General features: G+C 44.6%; 1 protein-coding gene across 1 annotated transcript; it reads right to left on the reverse strand.

The window, feature by feature from the left end:
- Nucleotides 1-810: 810 nt before the first annotated feature.
- LOC124796010 (facilitated trehalose transporter Tret1-like) lies at nt 811-22084 on the reverse strand. Its single transcript, XM_047260092.1, has 4 exons — nt 22004-22084; nt 13284-13727; nt 8863-9240; nt 811-1509 (listed from the first exon to the last, which is right to left on the reverse strand). The coding sequence occupies exons 1-4, from the start codon at nt 22082-22084 to the stop codon at nt 1204-1206; spliced, it is 1209 nt and encodes a 402-aa protein (XP_047116048.1). The 3' UTR covers nt 811-1203.
- Between the last annotated feature and the right edge of the window lie 5208 nt (nt 22085-27292).

Genomic DNA, 27292 nt, shown 5'->3' on the forward strand with positions numbered 1-27292 from the left:
CACCAATTAAAGAATCCTGATCTGGTCTGTAATGACCAAATACAGTTCCATTACTCACCCTCACTAAAGTAGCAGCAGCCACTTATTATTTCTCTCACAGTTAGATAATAAGCTTTTATAACTGTTTCACACCAATATACCATGCATTTCTTCCCGCCACCCCCGCCCCCCTCTTTTTTCGGCCTGTTAATGACTTTCACCAGTTTGTCCATATGACGTAGTAAGCTATGGTGTTACTGACTGGTACAACATATTATTTGGCTTATACATTCATATAGTTTTAATATTTGAACATACTGTAAAATAAGATTTATTTGTCCAGAGTATCCTTGGGTATTACATTATACTTGTGTTTTGTATCGATATAGTCATAAAATGTTACATATCTTTGTACAACAATCTTTATACAGATCTTCAGTGCTAAGTTATCTGACGATGGCCTACAATCCTGATAGCCGGTTCATAACGAACTATTAAACAAATATTTTTGTGGAACTTTAATACTGAGGATTCCAATTTTTAATACGTCAGTAGTCCGCCAAGAAGTGACAGAATATTCCATAAATATTAATGATGAGGCACTGTAGAGAATAATCGGCAAGAAAAGAAATATATGGAAAACACTAACTGGGAGAAGGATAAAACGAAAGGACATGGAGAATACCCCTCTTGCCGCAAGTGGAACGGTATACGAGAAGAAAGAAGACTGGGGCGTAGCATTCCGTAGACGACGAAGCACAAGGTCGGAATGAAAAAGGACGGGGAAGAAAATTAGCTGTGTTCTTTCAAAGAAAACTTCCCGGCATTCTCCTTAAGTAACGGGGGTTTGAGCCGCCATCATCCCGAATCCGATTCCCGTGTCTTACCTCTGCGCCAAGATCTGTAGTAGCAACAGAGAGCAAGAACTGCAGGGGAAGACAGGGATTAGAATATACCTAGCAAATAATTGAGGACGTTGCGGGTGGGTGCTACTCAAGGATGAAGAGGATGGTACAGAAAGGAAGTAAAGGTGGGTTGCCTCAGACCACTCACAAGACACAAAAAGCTTCCACTTTATATCGATGTGGGGGTTAATGAACAACTTTTGTATGTTTGTTGATTCTTAATGCAAAGAATACCTTGCAGTTTAAATATTAATTTACAGTCACACTCGTACAAACTGGAGTGCTTTTCTGAGCCTTTCCCAGAGAGCCAAAAAAATGGCTACTTTGACTCTTCATGTTCTTCACCCTCGAAGTGCCGCGTGATCTCGACGAAGGTGCGGCCCTTTGTCTCTGGCAGAAAGAAGAAGGTGAAGACGAGGCCGACGAAGGCGCTGGCAGTGAAGAGGAAGAAGACGGAGTAGATGCCCGCGGCGTCGCTCATCACCTGGAAGAGCTTGCCCATCAGTGTGAAGGTGACCGCCTGCACCACCGACACGACCGCCGTGGCCACGCCCTTCACCTCCGAGGGGAACACCTCACCGACGATGGCCCACGGCAGCGGGCCCACCCCCAGGATGTTGAACACCTGTGCGAGCAAAGCCACCCGTTAGTCACAACCATCGGTATCGCAGAAATTTTTGTAAGACGGAACAAGTTTCTAAAGTTGTCGTTTTTTATATAACTGATTTGGTGTGTTTGAGAACATGTCGTACCACAGGTAGTACAGAAAATGTACTGAATGACGAAAAATAGCTAAAATTCAGTATTTTTTGATGCATAAAAGACAGATACGAGGGGTGGACTCAAAAATAACCGGAATTTCTTTCTAGAAAGCATATACTTTATTATTTTCAAATACAACCTTAATCTCCTTCGAAGTACTCTCCTTTAGCATTAATACACTTGTCCAAACGTTCATTCCAGTGTTCGAAGCACCTTTTAAATTCGTCCTCTTTGATACCTGCTAGCACTTTCATGACATTTCGTTTTACGTCTTCCACATCGGCAAAACGCCTCCCTCTCAAGTCTCTTTTCATCCTCGGGAGTAGGAAGAAGTCCGAGGGTGCTAAATCCGGCGAATAGGGCGCTTGGGTCAAGGTAGTCGTCTTCGTTGAGGCCAAAAACTGGCGAACGCTGAGAGCCGTGTGCGCGGGAGCATTGTCGTGCTGCAGGAACCACACGCCAGAATCCCACAAAGCCGGACGTTTCCACAAAGCCGGACGTTTTCGCGACAAGCTTCTGCGAAGCCATTTCATAACCTCCTACCAGAATTGTTGGTTTACTGTCTGGTTTTCAGGGACAAATTCAGAGTGTACAATCCCTTTGATGTCAAAAAACAGATCAACATCTTTTTCACATTCAATTTCACTTGTCGAGCTCTTTTGGTCAAGGTGAGCCAGGTGACTTCCACTGTGATGACTGTTGTTTACTTTCTGGATCGTACCCATAGCACCATGACTCATCACCTGTAATGATTTTGTTGAAAAAAATGTGGATCATCTTTGAACGCGTCCTTCATTTCGAGACAGGCTTGAACGCGACGATCCCTTTGATCTCTGGTAAGAAGTTCCGGCACGAATTTTGCTGCCACTCTTTGCATCCCCAAATCGATGGTTAAGATGCGCTGAATTGAGCTCCAGGACAACCCAGAGAAATTCTCGAGTTGGTCGATTGTCCTGCGTCGATCTTCACTGATGAGATCACGGATTTTGTCGATGTTATCTTTGCTTCGAGCTGTTGAAAGTCGACCGGAACGGCGCTGATCCTCAACCTTCATTTCTCCCTTTTTAAACCCAGAAAACCATTCGTACACTTGCGTTTTACTAAGAGCATGGTCTTTGTAGGCTGTCTGAATCATCGCGACAGTTTCTGCTGCGTTCTTGCCGAGCAAGAAACAAAACTTCACTGCCGCACGTTGTTCGTAAGAACTAGCCATTTCCTCATGTCACGTCTGCACTGTATGCACACTCAAAGAACTGCCAAAGAAACCACACTTCTCACTGTTGGGTGACGCCGGTGGCAGAATGACTCAGCAGTGCTCCTACTGTAACTCTCTGGTGGCGCAACCTGCTACTATAAGTACACAATATGCAGCATTACGATTCCGGTTACTTTTGGGTCCCCCCTCGTATACTTAATTAGTATATGCAGATATGTCTTTTTGTGACTTTCAGGTTTCCTTGGTGGATTTGTTCAGTATATGGCTATCAGGTGTGCTACCAGAACTCGTATTATAAATGTCACAATATTTATTCGAAACAGCATCGCCTCCTTCATTGCACAGTATCAGAAAGACGAACCTAAGGATATATCTTCTCGCACATCATGCGGTGTCCTCTACTCAGGCAGCGTTCTGCTATTGCAGGTTTCTGTGGTTGACCTGGACGTGTATGAAGATGTGTGTTCATCACATCAGTTGTGCATCGTATGACATGTCTGGCCAATATACGCCATTCCACGCTCATAGCGAATCTCTTATAAGCCTTTTTCCATGAGGTCAAGGAAACTGCGATAAAGGGTGCCTCCGTTTCTTTAATTTTGACTCCTCAGCAGGTATGCTGGATGAATTTGTCCCTCAGAATAACCACTCTGGGCAAACTATACGAACGTGTTGAAGCTCACCTGGTAGGCTATCAGAATTGAACACGACGTTTGCTCTGTGAATCAGAGTGTGCAGTACACTTTCACTTTGTACGGCGTGTTGTCGCCTGTCAGCCAAGGCAGATACTTGCCAAATTCCCCAGTTTGTGGCATAGGAAGTGGTGTCGTTGATGCCTTCAAACGCAATCTGGACAGAACTTGACCACACTAATATTCCTGGGGCTCTTTGACAACGGTGTGGAGAAAACTTACGTATGAGCACCCGCTCGCTTCCGGACATGCTGATTGGAAACAAAGCGCTTCTGCTTGTGTGGGTTTACCAGTGACGATGATGGTGGTGGACTGCTAAGTACTGCTCTGACTACTGAATCCTAACTTGCTAGACAACTGGACGATGAGTTTCTCGGCATATCGGATAGTGACATATCTGATTGTCATCAGTTGATTGTAGAACACAATAACGACTACTACTACTATTGATACTATGAAATATGACACCAAAAGTACCGTGAAACTGAGCTTGCATTGCAGCTGTTACTTCGTGAGCTCTGGCAATTTCTAGCACATCGCTCAAGAGTTGGATCAGGTGGCTCTAAAGCCTTCTCACTACTCGATCAGGAGCTAAGCTACTTACTGGAAAAATCACACTCGTGTGCTAAGACTGGAAAGTCAGTAGCTCATACAGCATATGGTTTTCTACATTGCTTAACACACTGATTAAGTCTGAGACTATATGCAGCTACATTGGTTTGGTGACCGTAATAATCAGCCAACAAACCAGCAGCACCAGAAAAGCTTAGACTGCTGAGGTCCGAGGGTGTCTGTAGTTTTTTTGTGCTAATTTTATACATTTCATTACTGGAAGACAATAAGAGTGCAATCTGACATTCGTGATTAATAATATGGCGTGCCTTATAATAAAGAACAAAAAACAGTAGTTCCTGCTGTTGCTGTTACTGTTGTGGCCATTGGAATTCCCACTGCTTTTGTTACTATTGCTGTTTCTGCAGTTGTTGTTGGTGTTTCAGCTGCAGTTGTGGCTGCCCTCAGAGTGAATAGGTGCCCGGTGAGAAAGTCCTCGTCGCCACTTTTCTATCCTACATAGGTCGAACACAACTGGTGATACTCCCCCTCGCAGTGACGTAAGAGACCAGGAACAAACAGGTGGTTCCTATGGTAAATGGCGGTGGTGTTCATGAAGTGAACAGCTAACCTGAAGCAAGGATAAGAGCGCAAAGTAAGTTATCATTCAAGTGAGTGTAAACAGTTCAGGGAGTGATCTGCATCTGAAAACATAAATACGGGCGAGTTCAATTATTTTACTATCAATCCATGTATATCTGATCTTTCTTTCATGTCCGTAGTTGGGCTGGTCAGGAAATCTGAGTCACCATCACATACTTAAAAAAACGATTTTAAAACATTGTAAAGAGTGGGCGAAGATTATGAAATGAATGTATTTAAGGAACTACACTACTGGCCATTAAAATTGCTCCACCAAGAAGAAATGCAGATGATAAACGGCTATTTATTGGACAAATATATTATACTGGAACTGACATGTGATTACATTTTCCCGCAATTTGGGTGCGTAGATCCTGAGAAATCAGTACTCAGAACAACCACCTCTGGCCCTAGTAGCGGCCTTGATACACCTGGGCATTGAGTCCAACAGAGCTTGGATGGCGTGTACAGGTACAGCTGCCCATGCAACACGATACCACAGTTCATCAAGAGTAGTGACTGGCATATTGTGACGAGCCAGTTGCTCGACCACCATTGACCAGACGTTTTCAATTGGTGGGAGATCTGGAGAATGTGCTGGTCACAGCCGCAGTCGAACATTTCCTGTATCCAGAAAGGCCCGTACAACATGCTGAAATGTAGGGTTTCGCAGGGATCGAATGAAGGGTAGAGCCACGGGTCGTAACACATCTGAAATGTAACGTCCACTGTTCAAAGTGCTGTCAATGCGAACAAGAGGTGACCGAGACGTGTAACCAATGGCACCTCATACCATCACGCTGGGTGATACGCCAGTATGGCGATGACGAATACACGCTTCCAATGCTCGTACACCGAGATGTCGCCAAACACGGATGCGACCATCCTGATGCTGTAAGAAGAACCTGAATCCATCCGAAAAAATGGCGTTTTGCCATTCGTGCACCCAGGTTCGTCGTTGAATACACCATCGCAGGCGCTCCTGTCTGTGATGCGGCGTCAAGGGTAACCGCAGCCACGGTCTCCGATGTGATAGTCCATCTGCTCCAAACGTCGTCGAACTGTTCATGCAGATGGTTGTTGTCTTGCAGACGTCCCCATCTGTTGACTGAGGGATCGAGACGTGGCTGCACGATCCGTTACAGCCATGTGGATAAGATGCCTGTCATCTCGACTGCTAGTGATACGAGGCCGTTGGGATCCAGCACGGCATTCCGTATTACCCTCCTGAACCCACCGATTCCATATTCTGCTAACAGTCATTGGATCTCGACCAACGCGAGCAGCAATGTCACGATACGATAAACCGCAATCGCGATAGGCTGCAATCCGAGCTTTATCAAAGTCGGAAACGTGATGGTACACATTTCTCCTCCTTACACGAGGCATCACAACAATGTTTCACCAGGCAACGCCGGTCAACTGCTGTTTGAGTATCAGAAATCGGTTGGAAACTTTCCTCATGTCAGCACGTTGTAGGTGTCACCACCGGCGCCAACCTTCTGTGAATGCTCTGAAAAGCTAGTCATTTGCATATCACAGCATCTTCTTCCTGTCAGTTGAATTTTGCGTCTGTAGCACGTCATCTTCGTGGTGTAGCAATTTTAATGGCCAGTAGCGTAGAAATATTCATAAATGGCTCCACGTATGGAACTATGTTACTGAATGACAAGCTAAAAACCAATAATGTAAGTTTTTTATAATTTTATCACAGTTGACGTCGGTTTTACCAACTACATAAACACCTATTGGCTCCCTGAGCCTTTCCTTAAAAAAAAAAAAAAAACTCTGTTGTAGCATACACTGACGATCCAAAACATTACGACCACCTGCTTAATGGCGTGCTGGCTCACCTTTGTAACGCAATATATCACCGACTCTGCGTATCATCGGTTATAAAGGTCTTCGATAGACTACTGGACCTATGTGGCATCAAGCGTCATGTAATTCCCGTAAACAACTGGCCTCTGATTTGTGTACTCGACGATGGTACTCGATAGCAACCCAGATGGGAACCATCAGAATCACGTCAGGCGAATTTGGTGGATAAAAATTAACACGATTTCACTATCATACTCCTCGAACCATTGTAGAACGATTCTGGCTTCGAGACACAGTCAACTGTACTCCCTAAAGATGACGTCTCGTCAGTGAAGACATCAAGCATGAAGGGATACCGGTGGTTTGCAGCCGACATGGTGTCTTCGATTACTACCACAGGCCCCATGGAAGAGCAGGAAAGTGTCTATCACAACATAATACTGCTCCCACCAGCCTATGTCTGTGGTCCGCTGCACGTTTCTAGCAGCCGTTCGCCTTGATGACAGCGTTTGAGGAGACGACCGTCGATCTGGTGTAGCAAAAATGTGATTCATCCGACTAGTTGACGCGTCTCCAGTGATACACGGTCCAATCTCGATGATTTCGAGCCCACTGCAATCATAGCTGACGACGTCGTTGGGCCAACAGGTGAACAGGCAAGGGTCGTCCGCTGTGGAGTCCCTTGTTTAACAATGTGCGCTGAATGACGTGCTCTGAAACACATTTGCGTCCACCGACATTGTGCTCTTTCGCAAGAGGTGTCATACATCGCCATCTATCCTACTTTACAGTGCAGACAACCGTCCAAATCCCACGTTCTATGAAGAGTCGTGAACGTCCAACGGCTTTGAACCTAGTGCAGTGTCACTGCCCTCCTACCACTTTCTGTAGATGATCCCGACAATAGCAAATGGACATTCGACCAGCTTCGCCGTTTTCGAGATACTCGTTCACAGTCTCTGCGTAATAATAACCTGCCCTTTGACAAAATCGCTTATTTCAATGAATTTCTCCATTTACAGGCAATATCTTCGCTCGGGTAAACCCCCATCCGTCTGTGCTCGGCTTACATACTTTTCTGACTGCATTACGTCCCCACAACGCCACCAGTAGGTATCCAGTCTTGCAGTGGGCAGTGGTCACAATGTTTTAGCTGATCAATGTACGTACTACAGTCTGTGGTTGCCATTAAAAAACACTCAGTCTTTGATAACAGTTGTTTTATAGTTCAGATATCGGTTTGCAATTGCAATAGCGTACCACTCTAGGCTAGCTAGCTCTGTGGAACTGTAAACAATATTATTGTTTTTGTTTACAGAAGAAGTAATGTCTATTCACCATATACGCAAGTAACAGGCTATTTCTCTACATATATGCCACATTAAAATATTTATGGTTCATAACCCAAGCTCTTAAATAGCAAAAATACATTTGAAATACAAATTTTCGATTAGGTCGCATCTAATTGGACTGAAATTTCACCTGTGGTCCACCTTAACAAGAAATGCCATATTACTTCAGTACATTACATGTAACTATTTTCTCTATGCTTTTATCTGTTAAAAAGGGTGTTCCATGTGTCACTCGCATGAATAATTCGCTGCTCTAGTTCTTCTATGTTATCAAAGGGAATGCCGTACATTTCACATCTGAGATGAGTCCACATAGAAAAATGCAGAGGATTGAGGTCTGGTGATCTTGGAGGTAAGGGTACAGACCCTTCTCAACCTGTCTGTCCTAAGACCACACTGGAACATTGGGTGACTTCTTTCAGCAGCAGTGATATATGCTTGTGCCTCATTATGCATGTACTGCATTTCCTGACCATGTGTAACCTAACGTTTTAAATCTGATGGGAATTTAATAAAAAAATTTTACATTTCTAACACATGTGTACTAACTACAACAATGTTGTATACTAAAATCCCTGGTGTCTCGTAACTATATATTCACAAATATATCTTGCGTAAAGCTCATTGCACACTGATATTTACTGGAAAATTTTTTGTTCTTCTATCATATATTTTCACACATATTAGTTTTTGCTATGAATTATAATATACCCTGTAAACAAAATGAAAATCAAGTGTTCCAATGCACTTCCCTGTCACATGCATGAAGTTAATTCTACAAGATAACATGGTGTATCTCCCTAAAGTCAATGAATGCAGCACTAAACTAGATCCCATTGTGTATGATCACCTTGATCTCATGGGTGAACAGAGGATGATTTTATTGTTCCTTGAGTCTGGGATATTATGGCACATTATGTACATACTGAGACGACACTCACAGGAAAAGCAATCATGGCGGCGAGTGGCAGCCACTGCACAGCAGTAAGATCTGTGTGCACCACATCCTTGAGGTAGAAGAGGATGCTGAGTGTAGCCATGGTGAGGACACAGCCAGCAAATGAGAGTAGCATCAGCAGCCGGCGGCCAGCTCGGTCTGCCAACAGAGACGTGGCAACACTGCTTGCTGTTTGCACTGCTGCCACGATGATGGCGCACACATCTGCATCCAGCGCCACACCCGATTGCTGAAAGGTGTCAGTGGTGTAGCCCGTGAGCACGGAAAGCCCCGTGAACACCTGTGTCAGGATGAGCACCACACACACCACCAGCGCCCGCCGGCTGCCACGCCTTCGCACCAGCTGGCCCATCAGTTCCAGCTGTGACCGTTGGGCCTCTGTCATAACAATGTATAGTCAGTTTCTGTTCCTCTGCTGCTGCACTGCTGCATCACTATTTTAATCAATTCCTTAATACGACATCTAATGATCATCATTTCCCTATCCTTCCACCTTACAGTGTAGGAAACCAAACGATCCCTCCAATTGCACATCAATCATGTTACATCTTGATATAACCAATGGTTCCTCAAGATAAACCCTTCAAATATTCCAGCAATACTTATGCAATGAAATGCACACAAATTCTGTCATTAAGTCACACACCTATCTAACTATCACAGTAATACACCTCAGACTTGCACTTGACTGGCAACTGATATAGAAACTCTCATCGTGTGATGATCCAACAGAAAGTCCCCAGCAGATTAAAACTAATAACTGACTGAATATGGAAATTGCACCCTATGCTATTGTTGTCTGGATAGCTGTACCACCAAAGTTCTATCAGTTCCTCTAAAACATTTAGCACAGTGCTGTCTGTCTTACATTCTTTATCCATTTATCTTCCCCCATTTGGATCCTTTACCATCCAATCAAATTTCCACTGCCCATCACTCACATGAAAGGCATTAGAAAGTCTGACACTATTCACAAATGCGACTAGAACAACACCACTGTTTCCCTTCTAACAACTGATCCTGATTTCCTGCTGCTCCAGTAACAATACATCTACATATACTCTCTATACCCTGCCCCAACTTCAACCAATTCTATTTCCTATACTATGAAACGTCTCCTAACATTTATTCATCCTGCCACCTGAGTCGTGGTAAAAATTGCTGTTTTGAAGAGCGCGCCACAGCGCGTTGTGTGAAGCAGTCGCCCTCCGTTTCTGTCGGTGGCGACACTGTGGCAATCGCAGCTTTGGTGTCTCCCTCTGGTGGGAAAGCGGAAAGGTTGCCTGTTCACGTGCATTTAAGAGGCGCTATCAGCTCGGTGGTTGGGCAGTCGGAGTGAGTCTGGGTCAGTCACGCGTCACCAGTTGCTGGTCTGTCTCCCGTTCGCATTTGTGCAGCAGTTAGTGTCTGTCTGTCGTCAGAGTGCTAGTATGTCTGTCGTTTGGATCAAACTTTAAAGCTGGCAAATGAGAGTCTTGCCACTCCGCCAGTAGCAGAACTCAGCTAGTGGTCGCCCGGTCGGGGCTGAGTTGCTGCATCTGAGTCTGCGCGTTAGGCCACCAGTCTGCTCGAGTTGCTCGGGCCTTAAGCGTTGGCGCATGTGAGGTCGCCACGTGAGTCCAGTGGGCTGCGCCGTATAGCAAGAGGTAGTGGCTTCGCGGTCGACACGAGAGCGACAGGAGTCAACCCACGACATCGGGCTGGCCGGTTCGAGCTGCGACGCCGTGAGACGGGAGATCGGCGCCCCTTCCTGCGTCCGTTGAAGCGGCTGGCAGCGGACGGTTCGGGAGAGCGTTTTGGGGGGTGCTGCGCCAGGTCTTCGCCAGACATCGAAGTTTATTAGAAGTTAAGTGTTTCGTGATATGTTGTTTCATTTACTTGTTAAATTCTACTTATTTTCTTGGTCAGTCTCTCGTCCGCAGTTTGCTCGTCTGTCTCTCGTCAGCATTTGTTAGGCAGTTAGTGTCTGTCTGTCTGTCGGTCTGCCGTACGTTAATAGCTGCCTCTGTCATGTTTGTCGGTTTTGGTGTTAACGAATTTATTGCTTGAAGTGTAACGGCCGAATTCCAGAATATGTTTTTATCTTGCCTATCATCTTGAGAGGCGGTATATGTGTAATGTTGAGCATGTTTGTATATTTTATGTAAGATTGCATTTCATAGGTTTTTATTTAAATCGTCATTTTAGTATATAAAGTTGCCACCCTTCCACCGTAAGAGGTTTTTTTTTAATCAAGTTGCACCTTCGGTGACAATTTAATTTTTTTAATGTTAGTTTTTTTGTACCATTTCCATCCCTCCTACGGGGTGCATAGTTTATGTGCTAGTGTGAGTTGTTAAAATTTTTAGTTTAAAGTAATCTGGCGTGTTGCAGATTTGCACCAGTGTAGTGTTTCAGAGGTTGTTGTGAGCGGTGGTGACTACGGCCATGTCAAAAGGGAGTGGCAAGGTTCTCAGCCCGAAAGCTCATACTATCAAAATTTGTTCTTTCTGCCTCTGAATAAATTGTAACTTGATTTTTAGAGGGTGCTTTCTGATTGTAATTTTAAATCTGTTTAAAAAAAGGGCTTTTAAGAATAAAATTTCCATTTGTTGAAAGAAATTTAATTTTTTTTTCATCAGTTACCCTCTGGCAACTACTTCCATGCTCACATATGTGATTAAATGTGTTAATGTTCTTGATGAATCGCTAGTAAATAAAGTACATTCTTAAGAAAATTTTGAAGGTAAGTTCACGGTTCACCACCTCTAACTCATCTCTCCCTATCGTATCCCATATCGGGGCTCTCTATCTCCATCTCTATCTTTCACTGCTCCTTTTCTCTTCATATCACAGGCAGGCCCACAGCCCAGTCCCTTCTTCATTTCTGTCTCTTACCGTCAGTTCCACAGTTACCATCATCTCTACATCATACACTTTTTTTATACCTCCATACATCCTATAACACTACAGAACATGTAACCTTCCCTGTTTAACTAGCACTTTACTATGGAAGTCCTTGAGCCATCAGTGAATATGTTGTCATTCTTTTTAAGACCATCATATTTCTGCACCATCTTATTATTTTTATTGTGTTTTATTATATATCTTTTAAATTATAAAATGAAAATGTGAACAATTTATTTTAATATCATACATGATAGTTATATTTTAATAATTTTAAAAGCCTTTGTGAAATTATCTAATTTCAAATAATATTGTATCGAATTTATGTACTTTAATACCTTTTTACTAAAGAGGGAGTGGTTGTGCCACAAGCCCCACCTCCCCATCCCCTTCTACCCCAAACACATGTAAGGCAAAGGGAGGTGAAATAACATTAAGAAACGTTTGTTGTCTATAACCATTAGTTAATGACATGTCACATGAGTGGTGGAAAACTACTTAACTCAGTTGCAAAAGAGATTATCATAGCTTCTTAATATAAGAGGATCCTGTTTACAAAAGAACATGTTTCAAAAATTGTTCATATGGCTGTTTAGCCCAAGTTTATCTTGAGCCGGAACGACTGTTCATCTCATGAATTCGAAACTCAAATATCTCTCACTGACGTCGATTTTCTGTAGATAATGGTACATATTTGCGTCTTGCTTATAATAACTTTTTTGGAGACTCATTTCTGGTGTCTCCAAAGTTTTCAATAGATTATAGACATTGTTGGTGATAATTCTGAGGAAGTGAATCGGAAGAGTTAACTACAGATAATAAACAGCATATGTCTGTGACTGCTTTCCTGGGATACAATATCATGCAGACAGCATAAAAGCCACGAGTCACTGGATGGCAGCACATTAGCCTGGTACCATCTGGCAGTGTTATGCGTTAAGCCATCTGAGGAAAAGTCAATTCATTTCAACATAGTGAGTCATACCCAACAAAGCAACCTTGAAGTTGTTATTAGCAAAATGGACATAATGTTGTAAAACCTTACTGTGTGATATAAATATATATTAGATCTTGTCATTTAAAGGCTTCAGAGGATATTAGTAATTAATTTTGTAAAGATTAATTACCATCAGCTTAGCTGTGGTCCAGAAGAGATAAATCATGTGGAAATAAAAGCTGTTATGATGTACTTGCAGCTGAGATACCTAATCCCATATTGAATACTGATCTCAGATAGAGTACTTAAAAACATCATTTATAATTATCAATTTAAATTAATATTAATAACCTAACAACAAGAACGAAATCTATCGCTAAATAAAATAGCCTCTCAACATGGAATTGCAATCTTCATTGCAATTTCTCTCACAAGATCAGGCAGCATTCCTAATTTACAGTGTGCTATCTTTTGATGGGGTGGACAACTTGCTTTTTCTGTGATAGTCATTGCATGTCTAATCAATGGTGCCATATAATTTTGTACTAATAAGCAAAGCATCTTTAATAAATACAGCTGACTGACGTGAGATCCAAAGTAAGGTTGGGCCTTTCACCTCGCTGCTCCTCGACATATTTCTGTACAATTCCGAGCTCCTCCTGGATCGCTTCCTCGGACACAGCACCTCGCAGCCGCCTCAAGGCACTCTTGGCTTCCTTGTCCCTGCCACGCAGCGCCAGGAAGTACGGTGACTCGGGCATCCAGAGAAAGCCCAGCATGAAGAGGACTGGCACGGCGGCCGACACGATGGCCACTGCCGAGTAGGACATGTAGGGGCCCATGCAGTAGGAGGCGAGCGAGCCCAGGCACATGGCGAACTGGAAGACGGTGGCCAGCATACCCCGCACTTTGGCCTCCGCCACTTCCCCCACGTACATCGGTACCAGGCACACGCTGGCGCCGATGCTCAGACCAGCCACCACACGCGACGCTATCAGCATTCCCGCCGAGTCTGCAAACAGCACCTGTCAACCAAGAACACTGGTCACTATATTTCTGTTACCTCTTGTCAGATTCGCTCCTGTTTCTGACAAGTCTGAAGAACGATCGCTGCCAGACGTTATGTGGTCCAGATAATTGCTGCCTGATGAGTTCTTCCTGTTACAAATACAGAATTTCAGACAGTATGTTTTATGATATTCGACAGTACTTTCAAAAACTTGCCTCCCCCATGCTGTCTACTTTACAGTCTAGTCTAGTTACCAGGTATTTTCCCTTCTTTGGTCCAGTACGTGACCTTAACGATTAGTCAGTGTTCCTTAACAATCACTAAAGATTCAAGTAATGGAATCAGACAGAATGCTAACTAATTTAACTACCAGTTCTAGAATATTGCTCAAGTATGTGGGACCCGCACTAGATAGTATTAATAGCGGATATTGAATTTATACAGAGAAGGGCAGCACGAATGGCCACAGATTTGTTTAATCTGTGGGAGAATGTCGCAGAGATACTGAGTGAACTGAACTGGAAGACTCTTGAAGACTCTTGAAGATAGACATAAACTACCCCGAGAAAGTCTGTTAACAAAGTTTCAAGAACCAGCGTTAAATGATTATTCTAGGAATATACTACAACCCCCTACGTACCCCTCACATACGGATCGTGAGGATAAGATAAGAATAAATACCGCGCGAACAAAGGCATTCAAACAATCATTCTTTCCCTCGCTCTACACGAGAATGGAACATGAAGAAACCCTAATAATTGGTACAACGGGACGTACCCTCTGCCATGCACTTCACTGTGGTTTTGCAGAGTATAGAGATAGATGCAGATTTCGCCTGATGTTATGCAACATCACATAACTTATCTGTCATGCAGTTCCTTCTTCATGACAATTTTCGGCCGCACACTGCAGGGGCAATGAAGACGCCCCTGCAACGTTTTCGTTGAGAAATGTTTGATCACCCATCATACAGCCCGACCCCTGCTCTCTCCGAGTCTCATCTCTGCTCAAACGGACCGCTGGATATGAAGACAACATTTTGGCACGGAGAACGAGCTGCAGTACAGCGTAGAAAATTGACGAAAAACACAGGAGGCAACCTTCTATGACGAGGGTGTAGAAAAGTTGGTACAACGTTACGACAGATGTCTAAGTGTGAGCGGCGACTATGCAGATACGTAACTGGAAAGTTTAGCTAACTGTGGAAAAAAACCGTCTGGATTTCTACTGTAGTTTCCATTTCGCTACCAATCGTTCCTTACTTTCCGAATAGCCCTAGTATGAAGGACGTTCAATGAGTAATACAACACTTTTTTTCTGAAAACAGGTTGGTTTTATTCAGGATTCCAGTGCACCATATTATTCTCCACTCTTTTTTCTACAAAAACCTAGTTTTCAACATAATCTCCTTTCAATGCGATGGGTCTTACGCCAGCTTACTGGGAGGGCCTTATGCCCGCATGGTACCACTCTATTGGTCGACATCGGAGCCAGCGTCTTGCAGCATCAGTAACCTCCCCATTACCCAGATACTGCTTCCCATGGAGTGGATCCTTCATTGGGCCAAACATATGGAAGGTGGAATGTTGAGCTCCTGGCTGTGGGGCGGATGAGGAAGAAAAGTCCAGTGACGTTTTGTGAGCTCGTCTCAGGTGTGCAGACTTGAGTGAAGCATTGAGCTGTCACTGAGAAGGAAAAGTTCGTTTGCTTGTTTGTGGCAACGAACACGCTGATGTTGTTTCTTCATTTTAACAGCTGTGTGAGGCCGGCTGGCACGCGGGAGATCGGAAAGGTTTGTGCGACCTCATTCCGATGGTGACAGAAGCCTCACCCAACGACTCGTCGTGCTTTTGTGCACTGTCAGGTCTCCGTAGACCTCCTGCAAGGGCCTGTGAATATCTGCGATGCTCTAGGTTTCCACCAAAAGAAATTCGATGATAATTCTCTGCTTAGAACGCAACTCCGTTACAGACGCCACTCTCAAGGCTACATGCAGCGCAGGAACTTCATGAAACAAGAGGAGCGAAGCGGGAATATTCCACGGTCTCCCACAACAAAGTCCGCATTTTTCAACCGAAACTGGCCGCAAATAAATGTGTTGCATTATTTATTAAACGCCCTTCGTATTACTCAACCACTCAGCAAAGTGTATATTTCAGAAATTCTTCCAATCCATATGTGGCATACAGCAAACCAGTTCTTAACAGTATTGGTTAAAAACAGTCTTGGTTGCAACTTTAGTTTTTTTTATTTTTCATCGACGCGTTTCGCCTTATTTAGGCCTGAAGATGCCTAAATAAGGCGAAACTCATCGTTGAAAAATAAAAAAAACTAAAATTGCAACCAAGACAGTTTTTAACCAATAAAGTATATATTTCAAACTAACGTCAGGTTATGACAGTAGTGTTACAAAGAGTATGTATTAGTGCTAGGATAATATTATCAGCCTATTTCAGCTATGTATGAGACTTTCTTATAATTTTTAGTGACTATTTCGAAAGGTACTTCATAATTTTTACACTATTCCTTCTGTGCTACGATTATACAGATTTTAATCCATGAAACATAGGATATTTCTAAATTTAACATTTTAATTTCCCATTTCGAAGCTACAAAAAAAATAACTGTGCTGTATTTATATTAAAGTAACTCCATTTATTTTTATAGTATATCAAAAAACAGTTCTTGGCGTTCTCATACGCGAAATGGAATCTTTTCTAAAACAAATAACTCACTATTCTACTACGTGAGATAGCTGTTCAAAGTGCACGCTTCTTGAACAAAAATTCATATCTCATACGAGCCCATCAAACGAATGCCAAATAATTTCAATGTTTTAAAATGAACGAACTGTTGTAAATGTTAACCACACATTGCCACTGCTTACTGTACTACAAGAGGTGGAGAAAAATATGGAAACACGAAAGGCAACATCTTACCATACCTAATTAATATGGTGTAGGAAACCTGTTGAATTGAACAGCTTCCAGCCATCTCACAATGGATAAATACAGGTCCTGTGTAGCTTTCAAGAGAATGTTATACCCCTCCTCCTGCAAAACAGTGGCAAGTTTAGGTAACGATGATGGAGGTGGATAGTAGACCACAGCGGTCCAATAATATTGAGATCTGGTAACTGTGATGGCCACTTCATCCTCACAAAGCCAGTTCTGGATGATGACAGCTATGTGAACAGAGGTCCTGCCATACTGGAACACATCACCACTGGAAAAAAAATATTGTACCATGAGATGGACTTGATCAGCCAAAATGGTCACATAGTCCTTGGTAGTAATGTGACCTTGCATACTAACCATGAGGTCCACGAAAACCACGATATGGCTGTCCAAATCGTCGCTCACCCTCGCCATGCTTCACTCTTCGGGCATAAACTCGGCCAGAAGTTGGAAAAGTGTGAAACAAGACTAATCCAGCCAAATGACCTTCTTCCACGGGGCTTCTTTCCTTTCTTTGGTGGTGACAGGGTTCGCGAGTGCGACATTCATTTCCGCAGTGATTTTTACAGCTACCGTTCTCGTATTTTTCGTCCCAGTCCTCTTCAACGAACGTCTATTACGATCACTCAGCACACACTTTCGACCGTGCTGTGTGTTAAATAGCAGATGATGTTTTTCCGCTTTTCATGTATGCGGTACAAATCTTTAATGCGGTGCTTCTTGAAACACCAAAAACATCAGCTGCCTTAGTTACAGAAGCACCGACCATACGATCACCAACAATTTACCCAAGTTCTGATTCACTCCGGTCCGATATAAGGCACTCACAACTACGAAGAAGACTGTTGTGAACACAACTGACACTTGCAATGTATTGATGGCATTGCATATTTACCATTGGTGATCAAAGACAACAGCGCAACATGCAGGCCTGGTTAGCATCTCTATTTCTGTTCAAGCGGGCATTTCTTGCTATGTTACAATATTTTTGTCCAAGCCCTGTATGACCGTCATGTATTAGATACATATTTTACGGTTTTTACTGGCACTTTATTTCTTCTGATCCATCAAGCTGAAATGTGTCAGGCTGGAGCCAACACATCTGTTTCTTTTTTAATTATAAATACTAGTTACCTAGTCATGTGGTGGAGAGATTTTTAGCATTTTCGTGTTCCGTGTAATGAAGGTTCTAATATTCAAATGAATTGGACATAATAACTGCAGAAGTTAGTTCTTTACTCTAATAAAATACACTCCTGGAAATTGAAATAAGAACACCGTGAATTCATTGTCCCAGGAAGGGGAAACTTTATTGACACATTCCTGGGGTCAGATACATCACATGATCACACTGACAGAACCACAGGCACATAGACACAGGCAACAGAGCATGCACAATGTCGGCACTAGTACAGTGTATATCCACCTTTCGCAGCAATGCAGGCTGCTATTCTCCCATGGAGACGATCCTAGAGATGCTGGATGTAGTCCTGTGGAACGGCTTGCCATGCCATTTCCACCTGGCGCCTCAGTTGGACCAGCGTTCGTGCTGGACGTGCAGACCGCGTGAGACGACGCTTCATCCAGTCCCAAACATGCTCAATGGGGGACAGATCCGGAGATCTTGCTGGCCAGGGTGGTTGACCTACACCTTCTAGAGCACGTTGGGTGGCACGGGATACATGCGGACGTGCATTGTCCTGTTGGAACAGCAAGTTCCCTTGCCGGTCTAGAAATGGTAGAACGATGGGTTCGATGACGGTTTGGATGTACTGTGCACTATTCAGTGTCCCCTCGACGATCACCAGTGGTGTACGGCCAGTGTAGGAGATCGCTCCCCACACCATGATGCCGGGTGTTGGCCCTGTGTGACTCGGTCGTATGCAGTCCTGATTGTGGCGCTCACCTGCACGGCGCCAAACACGCATACGACCATCATTGGCACCAAGGCAGAAGCGACTCTCATCGCTGAAGACGACACGTCTCCATTCGTCCCTCCATTCACGCCTGTCGCGACACCACTGGAGGCGGGCTGCACGATGTTGGAGCGTGAGCGGAAGACGGCCTAACGGTGTGCGGGACCGTAGCCCAGCTTCATGGAGACGGTTGCGAATGGTCCTCGCCGATACCCCAGGAGCAACAGTGTCCCAAATTTGCTGGGAAGTGGCGGTGCGGTCCCCTACGGCACTGCGTAGGATCCTACGGTCTTGGCGTGCATCCGTGCGTCGCTGCGGTCCGGTCCCAGGTCGACGGGCACGTGCACCTTCCGCCGACCACTGGCGACAACATCGATGTACTGTGGACACCTCACGCCCCACGTGTTGAGCAATTCGGCGGTACGTCCACCCGGCCTCCCGCATGCCCACTATACGCCCTCGCTCAAAGTCCGTCAACTGCACATACGGTTCACGTCCACGCTGTCGCGGCATGCTACCAGTGTTAAAGACTGCGATGGAGCTCCGTATGCCACGGCAAACTGGCTGACACTGACGGCGGCGGTGCACAAATGCTGCGCAGCTAGCGCCATTCGACGGCCAACACCGCGGTTCCTGGTGTGTCCGCTGTGCCGTGCGTGTGATCATTGCTTGTACAGCCCTCTCGCAGTGTCCGGAGCAAGTATGGTGGGTCTCACACACCGGTGTCAATGTGTTCTTTTTTCCATTTCCAGGAGTGTATTTGTCTTTGATTCGTGTTCTGGGTTTCCCTGTGGTATCTGGCTGGTGTACTTGCTGACTGGTGGCGAATACATCAGACTGAGCCTTTCCTTTTGTGGGTAGAGGCCCTGGGAAGCGTTTAGCTGGAATCTATCACCTCAGGGGTGATGTGCAGCCCCCGATCCCCACCTCCTGTGGGGCACTCCCGTGGGTTACAGACCACCCTTGCAGTATCGCGCATGGTGCGGCTTTGGCGAGTGAAGAGAATGTTTCTGGAGAGTCTGGTCAGTCATGTGGGCTGCAGGTAAGCTCATGCGTGCCTCAGGGGAGTGCAGTCACGCGCGCATTAGGATCGGTTTGGGAGCTTCACCATACCTCACATGGCGCCGTTTTAGTGAGAGAAGAGGACGCTTCTTGAGAATCGGGGCAGTCGCTTGGGCTGCAGATAAGATTTTGCGGAAGACGTGGGTGCGCAATGACGCATAAATTAGGCCCGCTTTGGAATTTCGCGGCTATGTCACACAGTCGCCAAGACTCGGAGATAGTTGACCCGAACTATGGTGCGGGAAACAGAGTACATGTGTGATTGGATGGTGTCTAAAAAAACGAGACAGAGTGAGAAAATAAGTGTTGTCTTTCGTAGAGGAGGAAGCTCGAGTTTGGTCGCACTGGCCCGAGCTACCACTTTTTTCCAGTGTGAGGGTCTTCTACCAAATTGTTCCAAATTTGTTTAAAGTGAAATTTAGGAAATTGGCGTATGTAGCCGAGAATGGTCATGAGTTAGATGTCACCGTTTATAGCCTGAGCGAAATCATATTTGTTGCTCAGGACATTTATCAAACATGAAATGTAATTAAACTATAATCTGCGTTGCGATTAAAGAGTTAAAGCTCGCTAGATGCATTTCGATTATAGGGGCGAAAGAAGCCGCCATTCGCAAGGAAATATGACGTTGTGTAATCATTTCGATATGCGTTGCACGAGGTAATGATGACTGTATTGTGACAAATGTTGGGACACGAATGGCACTAGCGGAATAAATTTATGGAATCACTTTAAAAATTTTGTGTGTTCATTACTGGAGAGTGAACATGCATTTTTCCCAAACAGTTTCGGGGCAAAATTAAAAATGGAACAACGACTGTGCATAATCTTCTGCGACAGGGACTTCAGCTTCAGAAGACTCGAGGTGAGCAGTTAGAATGCTAGTGACGTGTGCTTGAGATCAAGAGAAGCAACATTTCTAAATCCTCTTAGCTTCCGAAAATGACTCTGACGTGAACCGCCAGGCTGTTAATACTAGCCGTACTCTCACGTCAGTAATAGAGGTGCACATTTCAGCTTACAATAAAATGTCGCAGAAAGTTCATCGCTTTATAACATGGAATGATGTAAAACACGTTGAGGTGACAAGTCATGGAAGAGTGATAGGCACATACACAGATGGCGGTGGTATCGCGTACGCAAGGTGTAACACGGCAATGCATTGTCGGAGCCGCCGTTTGTACTCACGTGATTCATATGAAAAGGTTCCGAAGTGATTATGGTCGCACAAGGGGAATTAATAGACTTTGAAACCGGAATAGTAGTTGGGGCTAGACACATGGGACATGGTCAAGAGTGTGCCGGGTGTACCATACTTCATGCATTACGTCTCACCATGAACAACGCAGTGGCCGACGGCCTTCGCTTAACGACCGAGAGCAGCGGAATTTGCGTAGAGTTGCCAGTGCTGACAGACAAGCAACACTGAGTGAAATAACAATGGAAATTAATGTCAGACGTATGACGAACGTATCCGTTAGGATAGGAAATTTGGCGTTAAAGAGCTATGACCGAAGCGAGTGCCTTGCTAACAGCACGACATCGCCTGCAGCTACTCTCCTGGGCTCGTGACCGTATCAGATTGACGACTAGAAAACCGTGGGCTGGTCAGATGAGTTTCAATTTCAGTTGGTAAGAGCTGACGGTAGGGTTCGAGTGTTGCACAGAGCCCACGAACCATAGGACCAAGTTGTCAACAAGGGCCGGCCAGAATGGCCGAGCGGTTCTAGGCGCTACAGTCTGGAACCGCGCGCTGCTACGGTCGCAGGTTCGAATCCTGCCTCGGGCATGGATGTGTGTGATGTGCTTAGGATAGTTAGGTTTAAGCAGCTCTAAGTTCTAGGGGACTGATGACCAGAGCAGTTAAGTCCCATAGTGCTCAGAGCCATTTTTGTCAACAAGGCACTGTGCAGGCTGGTGTGATGGCTCCATAATGGTGTGGGCTGTGTTTACAGAGAATGGACTGGATCAGCACAAAATCCTGCACCTCAACACTTTCGCATTTACGGGCTCTTATAGACGGGCGCTTATACAGGCAGCATTGCTCAATATTCCTGCAGGGGACTTCCAACTTCCAAAGACTTGTTGAGACCAGATCACGTCAATCTGCTGCATATGCCGGGCAAAAGGAGGTCCGACACGATTTTTGGAAGTAGCCAATGACTTCTGTCACCAGAGCGTATAACATGAAATGATCCAAATTGAACTCTAAAATAATTAAGCTATTTTTAAAATTGATCCCCCTAGCGTAAAATTTCACGTGCGGTTTAACTCCACAAAGAATATTTTTGTTAAAACATGAAGCGCTGCTTGAGCCCGAAAGATAACTGAAGGGACGGTTTAGATGCAGTACAGACCATGAGCCAGGAAGCGAACGCCGGCAGCCCTGATGCGATGAGCAGCATCTTGCGGCCGACGACGTCGACGATGAGGGGCATGGCTATGATGGGCAGCACGGACGAGATGGTGACGCAGGACACGATCCAGGAGGCGTCGTCAGCCGTCAGCGGCAGCCAGGAGCCCGGCTGCTGCAGCTGTGGCAGGATGGGCGACGGCCAGCCGTACATCATGCCGCTCGTCAGGCTCGTCAGCGCCGCTGTGGAAACACCCCGCATCCACTCACCCACTGCTGTGTCGTAAAGCTAATCGTTTCTTACAAGGAGAGGTGAAACTCTGCGACCAGCTGAATTTAACCAGCTTCGGTATTCTGTAGTCAGAAGGAAGACAAGTGCTCAGCGTGCTGTTGACGACGACGTCGTTGTAGATGGAGCAAAAGCCCGATTTGGGGAAGATGTGAAGAAAATCAATCATACCCTTTCACAGAAACCATCCCAAAATTTCGCTTGAGCGATTTAGTAGAACTGCGGAAGACTTAAGTCTAGATGGCCAGATGGGGATTTTAACAGGCGTTCTCCTTAATACCAATAGAATGCCTTACGATGGCGCCACCTCGCTGGATAAACTACGAGGGTTGTCCAGAAATTTAGTTTCATTATTTTCTTTTAAGTAAACATATGTAGCCAGAATCACAGCACACGCGATGCAGAGCGACGACGTGACTATCGTACACTGAAGAGCCAGAGAAACTGGAACAACTGCCTAATATCGCGTTGGGCTCCTGCGAGCAAGCAGAAGTGTCGCAACACGACGTGGGATGGTCTCGAATAATGTGCGAAGTAGTGCTGGAGGGAATTGACACCATCAATCCTGCGGGACTGTCCATAAATCCGTAAGAGTGCGACGGGGTGGAGATCTCTCCTGAACAGCACGTTACAAACATCCCAGATATGCTCAATAATGTTCATGTCCGGGGAGTTTGGTAGCCAACGGATGTGTTTAAACTCAGAAGAGTGTTCCTGGAGCCACTCTGTAGCAATAATGGACGTGTGGGGTGTCGTATTATCCTGCTGCAATTGCTCAAATCCGTCGGACTGCACAATGGAGCCGGCCGGAGTGGCTGTGCGGTTCTAGGCGCTATAGTCTGGAACCGAGCGAGTGCTACGGTCGCACGTTCGAATCCTGCCCCGGGCATGGATGTGTGTGATGTCCTTAGGTTAGTTAGGTTTAATTAGTTCTAAGTTCTAGGTGACTGATGACCTCAGAAGTTAAGTCGCATAGTGCTCAGAGCCATTTGAACCATTTGCTCAATGGACATAGATGGATTCAGATGATCAGACAAGATGCTTACATACGTGTCATCTGTCAGAGTCGTATCTATGCGTGTCAGGGGAGGGGGGGGGGGACCACGTTTTGGGGGGGGGGAGAGCACGAATCATGACAAGACGACTCAGACCGTGTGGCTACCCCGTGTGGCTGCCTCCCATGTGCTAACCAGGTACACTCAGGATCTTCCTTACCTCTTTCTGGCAACTGTACCTGCCATCTTCTCAAAAGATTTTCCAGTACATGTGTTTCGCTTACTTAACGGCAAGGTCGTATTTAGAAAGGACCTCCCAATGTTTTGATAATTGTCCTTTCCATCTTGCAAAGTTAAATAGTCCTCTTACCTGCTTTCTTTGCAATTAGAGACTGTTATTCCACCAAGGTATGTTCCCTTTTGTGTAATTCTTGGTGATTGTATAGTTTTTAAAAGTATGACGTCATATATGAAGATTGTAACTGTTCTCGAAAAAACAGATACCGATGATGACCGTGCAGCATTCTCTAGAATGAAATGAAATTAATCGAAATCCTCAGCTGCCGACAGGTTTTGTTGAAATGACATCATAATGCCATCTGTTACTTCATCCACCATTCCCTGTAACTGGATATGGTATCGAAGCTTTAACTTCAGATAGAGGCGAATTAGGTTTTTCGTGTACGAATCCCAGTCTGTCTTCCTAGGAATACTAAGCCTATGGTCTGTTTAACACCCATTTCTGTCATAAATCTAACTGTGGTCAGATAAGGAGAGTTCCACTGCAACATGCCATTGTTTGACGTAACGACCCATTAAGATGTTTCCAAAAGTTATGTCAGTTGCTTCTTCCTGGGTTCTACTCCTGAAGGTAGGTTCCTTAGCCATATTCAAGATCTCTAGGTTACTCCCCAATAGATGTTCAAGTAGGCACTCATCTCTGCTGTAGGTGTCACTGATTCCTCACGCCAGGTTGTGGGCACTGGTATCGCAACTAACCAGCAGTTGTTCTTTCAGCTGTAAGCAGCTGTCTATCAGTCTGGCTTCTTTCTGGGATGAAGGAATACCGTCCTCATAATGAAAGTAGGCTGAAGCCAATACCACTTTCCTCGCGACTCCCTAACACTGTTTCATTTTGTTGGTCACTAACCTCCTACAACAGCAGTTCGCCATCAACATGAATGAAATGCCATTTTTAAGATAGTTGCATGTTCTCAGGATTTTTAGATTTCTCGCGTGAATCAACTTACCTCCATTCTCTGTGAGGCCTGATATGCCCACTTTGTACATGGAGGATTCTTGGATCAAGGCCATGTTCACCTTATTTCTTTCCTGAACCAAATGCAAGGACGCAGCTGCCTCCTTACTGCTCTCCAGGTTTATCTTCAGCACTTCCAGCCCCCAACTTGCCGGCATCGTCGTCTTTGGTCACGATGTCAATAACCTGTGAGAACCCTAAATACAGTTTTAAGTCTTGCACAGTCATTGCCCTCAGGGATGTTTCTCCAACTGCCATCACAAGGCTATAGCTGTCAGTTTCTACCTTTCGGTAAATGATACTCCAGCCCTCTGGGCGAACATCCATCAGTAGTTTTGGAACCCAGATTGATATTTTAACGATCTTGAATAATACCACTGCTATCCTGGCCAGCTTTGCTTCATCCTATGGAAATATCTTGGCACCGCCTCCTTTGGTCGATCCACTGTCCCTATACCCTCACAGAAAAAGTTCAGAGCACCTGTATTCCGAAAGATCCTCCTGTATTTGGAGTCTCGGCTTGTGTCCTTTCAATTTTTTCTAGATAGGGTCATCTCCACTAGCTCCTCCTGCTGTGAGGTGATGCTAACAAGAAGGAAACCTTTTTAGGTAACTACCATTCTAAAGAACAAGACTTCGGTACTGTAGGTCTGATTCACTTTTTCCTACCTTGGCTTTTTCTGGATGTGTTTGTCCTGAGAACTGGGAGCAACAGACTCCTCCCTCATTTCTTACTACTTGTCTTAGAAGTAGAAGGGGCTTGTTTACCCCCTTCACTTTGAGTCAATCTTTTCTTGGGTGTCTTAGGTTCAAGGTCCTTTAGTGCCCTCTATTTGTTCTTAGAAAGACATTCCTAACCTTCTGTTTCTCTTTGATCTCTAAGAGGTTTCCGCCTCTGTGCTCCAGGTAAGGCGTTAATCTTGACCACATTCAGTTTCTCAGTAACATTTTCAGCTCCCGGAACTGGTCCCTCCAATGACCCAGTTGCGGAAACAGCTTCCATCGGCTCAATGCCCAATGTTTGACTGTTTGAGGTATCTTGAACATCAAGTCACTCATTTTTTTGTTTAGTTCTGTGTTCTCCATTCTCGGTCCCACGTTCATAACGAAAATATCTGTCCACACCAGTGTGGTCGCCCAATATCCCTGAGGCTCCATCCACGACACATCATCCTATATGCCATGCACCCATTGACACAGATCGCTTCACGCCTTGAGTTGGGCGATTGCTTTCGTTTCAACCCCCTATTCCGTCCGATACACATTCTCATGTGCATCGGATGGCTTAAGAGGAAGTACTTATCCTCCTTCAGATCTGAAAGGATCTATTAATTCGATTAAAATTACTTGACAGTTGACACTTCATGTGCTGGAACTGTTTTTCTCCAATCGGAGCACTCAACGTCACGCCTGAACCGATCGACGTTGCCAGATTGTGGCAAAAATTGCTCAGTTCACTTACAATTCCTCGTTCAGCATTCTTTCTTGGTGTGTTTGTATCCCACATCATAGGTCAGCATTTTTATTTCATACTTCATAAAACATGATGACCACACCCACACACACACACACACACACACACACACACACACACACACACATATGATGCTAACAAAGTACTCACGTTTCATATACGGCACCAACCAAAGACTAATGAAATCTTCCACAAAAGACGCAATTCAGCATGTCATAAACACTTATCATAATCACAGAGATCCGCTTGCATTAGATAAGTATCGCTTGACACCGTTTGAAGCCGAATTTTTGGAGGCTGCAGTTCATCATTGCGACTGGGTCACCACAGTCATAAATGTAACTACTCAGCACAGTGTAGTGGCATAACACAATGGTTAGTGTATAAACTTGACGTGTAGAAAGTCGCATGTCCGAATGTCGTCAAATTAATTGATTTTTTTATTTTTAAATGTAATCAAAAATGTTGATTATTATTTTTATTTGGTTAATTGGTTTAAATGTAATTTTTTGTTTCTGATTCTTTGTCACATCATTTTCATAATCGTATTGACTTTCTTGTTTGCTCTTATTTTTCTTGCTACCATTCTTCCTTACTTTGGAATCTGTGTGTTACGTCTATAATCCGAAACTAACAGCCAATGAGGACCTGTCTTTGGCTGGTAATGTGGCAGCTTGTGTGACAGTGTGAGTATAGTTTCAGGTGACCAAAGATAGCGAGACATTATAGTTGCTTTCAGCACTGAAACTGAATTTTTTCTGTCTTGAGTTTGCTCATGGAGATTAGCTTGAATCGTCATGAACAAAGTGATCGTGATTTTAGTTCCGCCACAGATTATTGACCATCCTTTACTCAGATATATTGCACAGCATGAAGTTGTGGTTAGCTTAGGACATGAGTTTAAATTCAGGGCTACAAAACATGTCGTCTGCCGCAGTTCAGTCATCGGTCACCTAACATCAGCTTTCGACGGAGCATCTCGCATTTCCCTCATACCTCGTGGTGGCCACTCCCAACGTTGCTCCGCATTACACTTTAACAGCATTTGTGAAGTGACTCGCGACATTTGTGTTACACCTGTAACTGAGCGGTAGCCGGCGGCCGATGTGGCAACACTGTAGCAGCAAGTGACAGCCGTCAACTACCAAGTAATTTTAATTGGATTATACTTTCCCACAGAGTGAAGCTTAGCAGATAAAAGTAGACGAAGTCATGAGTGGATGGCACCCATTTCCCTGAATACTAAATGCTTAGTAACAGTTTCATGCAACAAGAAT

The sequence above is a fragment of the Schistocerca piceifrons genome, chromosome 4 (assembly GCF_021461385.2).
Source record: "Schistocerca piceifrons isolate TAMUIC-IGC-003096 chromosome 4, iqSchPice1.1, whole genome shotgun sequence".
NCBI classification, from domain to species: Eukaryota; Metazoa; Arthropoda; class Insecta; order Orthoptera; family Acrididae; genus Schistocerca; species Schistocerca piceifrons.

What these genes read in the sequence shown, in the direction of transcription:
- LOC124796010 (XM_047260092.1), bottom strand. Translation starts at nt 22,084, where the DNA reads ATGCCCCTCATCGTCGACGTCGTCGGCCGCAAGATGCTGCTCATCGCA. An exon ending in CGTTCGCTTCCTGGCTCATG is followed by an intron (nt 13,728 to 22,003) that starts GTCTGTACTGCA and finishes CTTGGTTGACAG; the next exon opens with GTGCTGTTTGCAGACTCGGC. An exon ending in TTACTTTGGATCTCACGTCA is followed by an intron (nt 9,241 to 13,283) that starts GTCAGCTGTATT and finishes CAACGGTCACAG; the next exon opens with CTGGAACTGATGGGCCAGCT.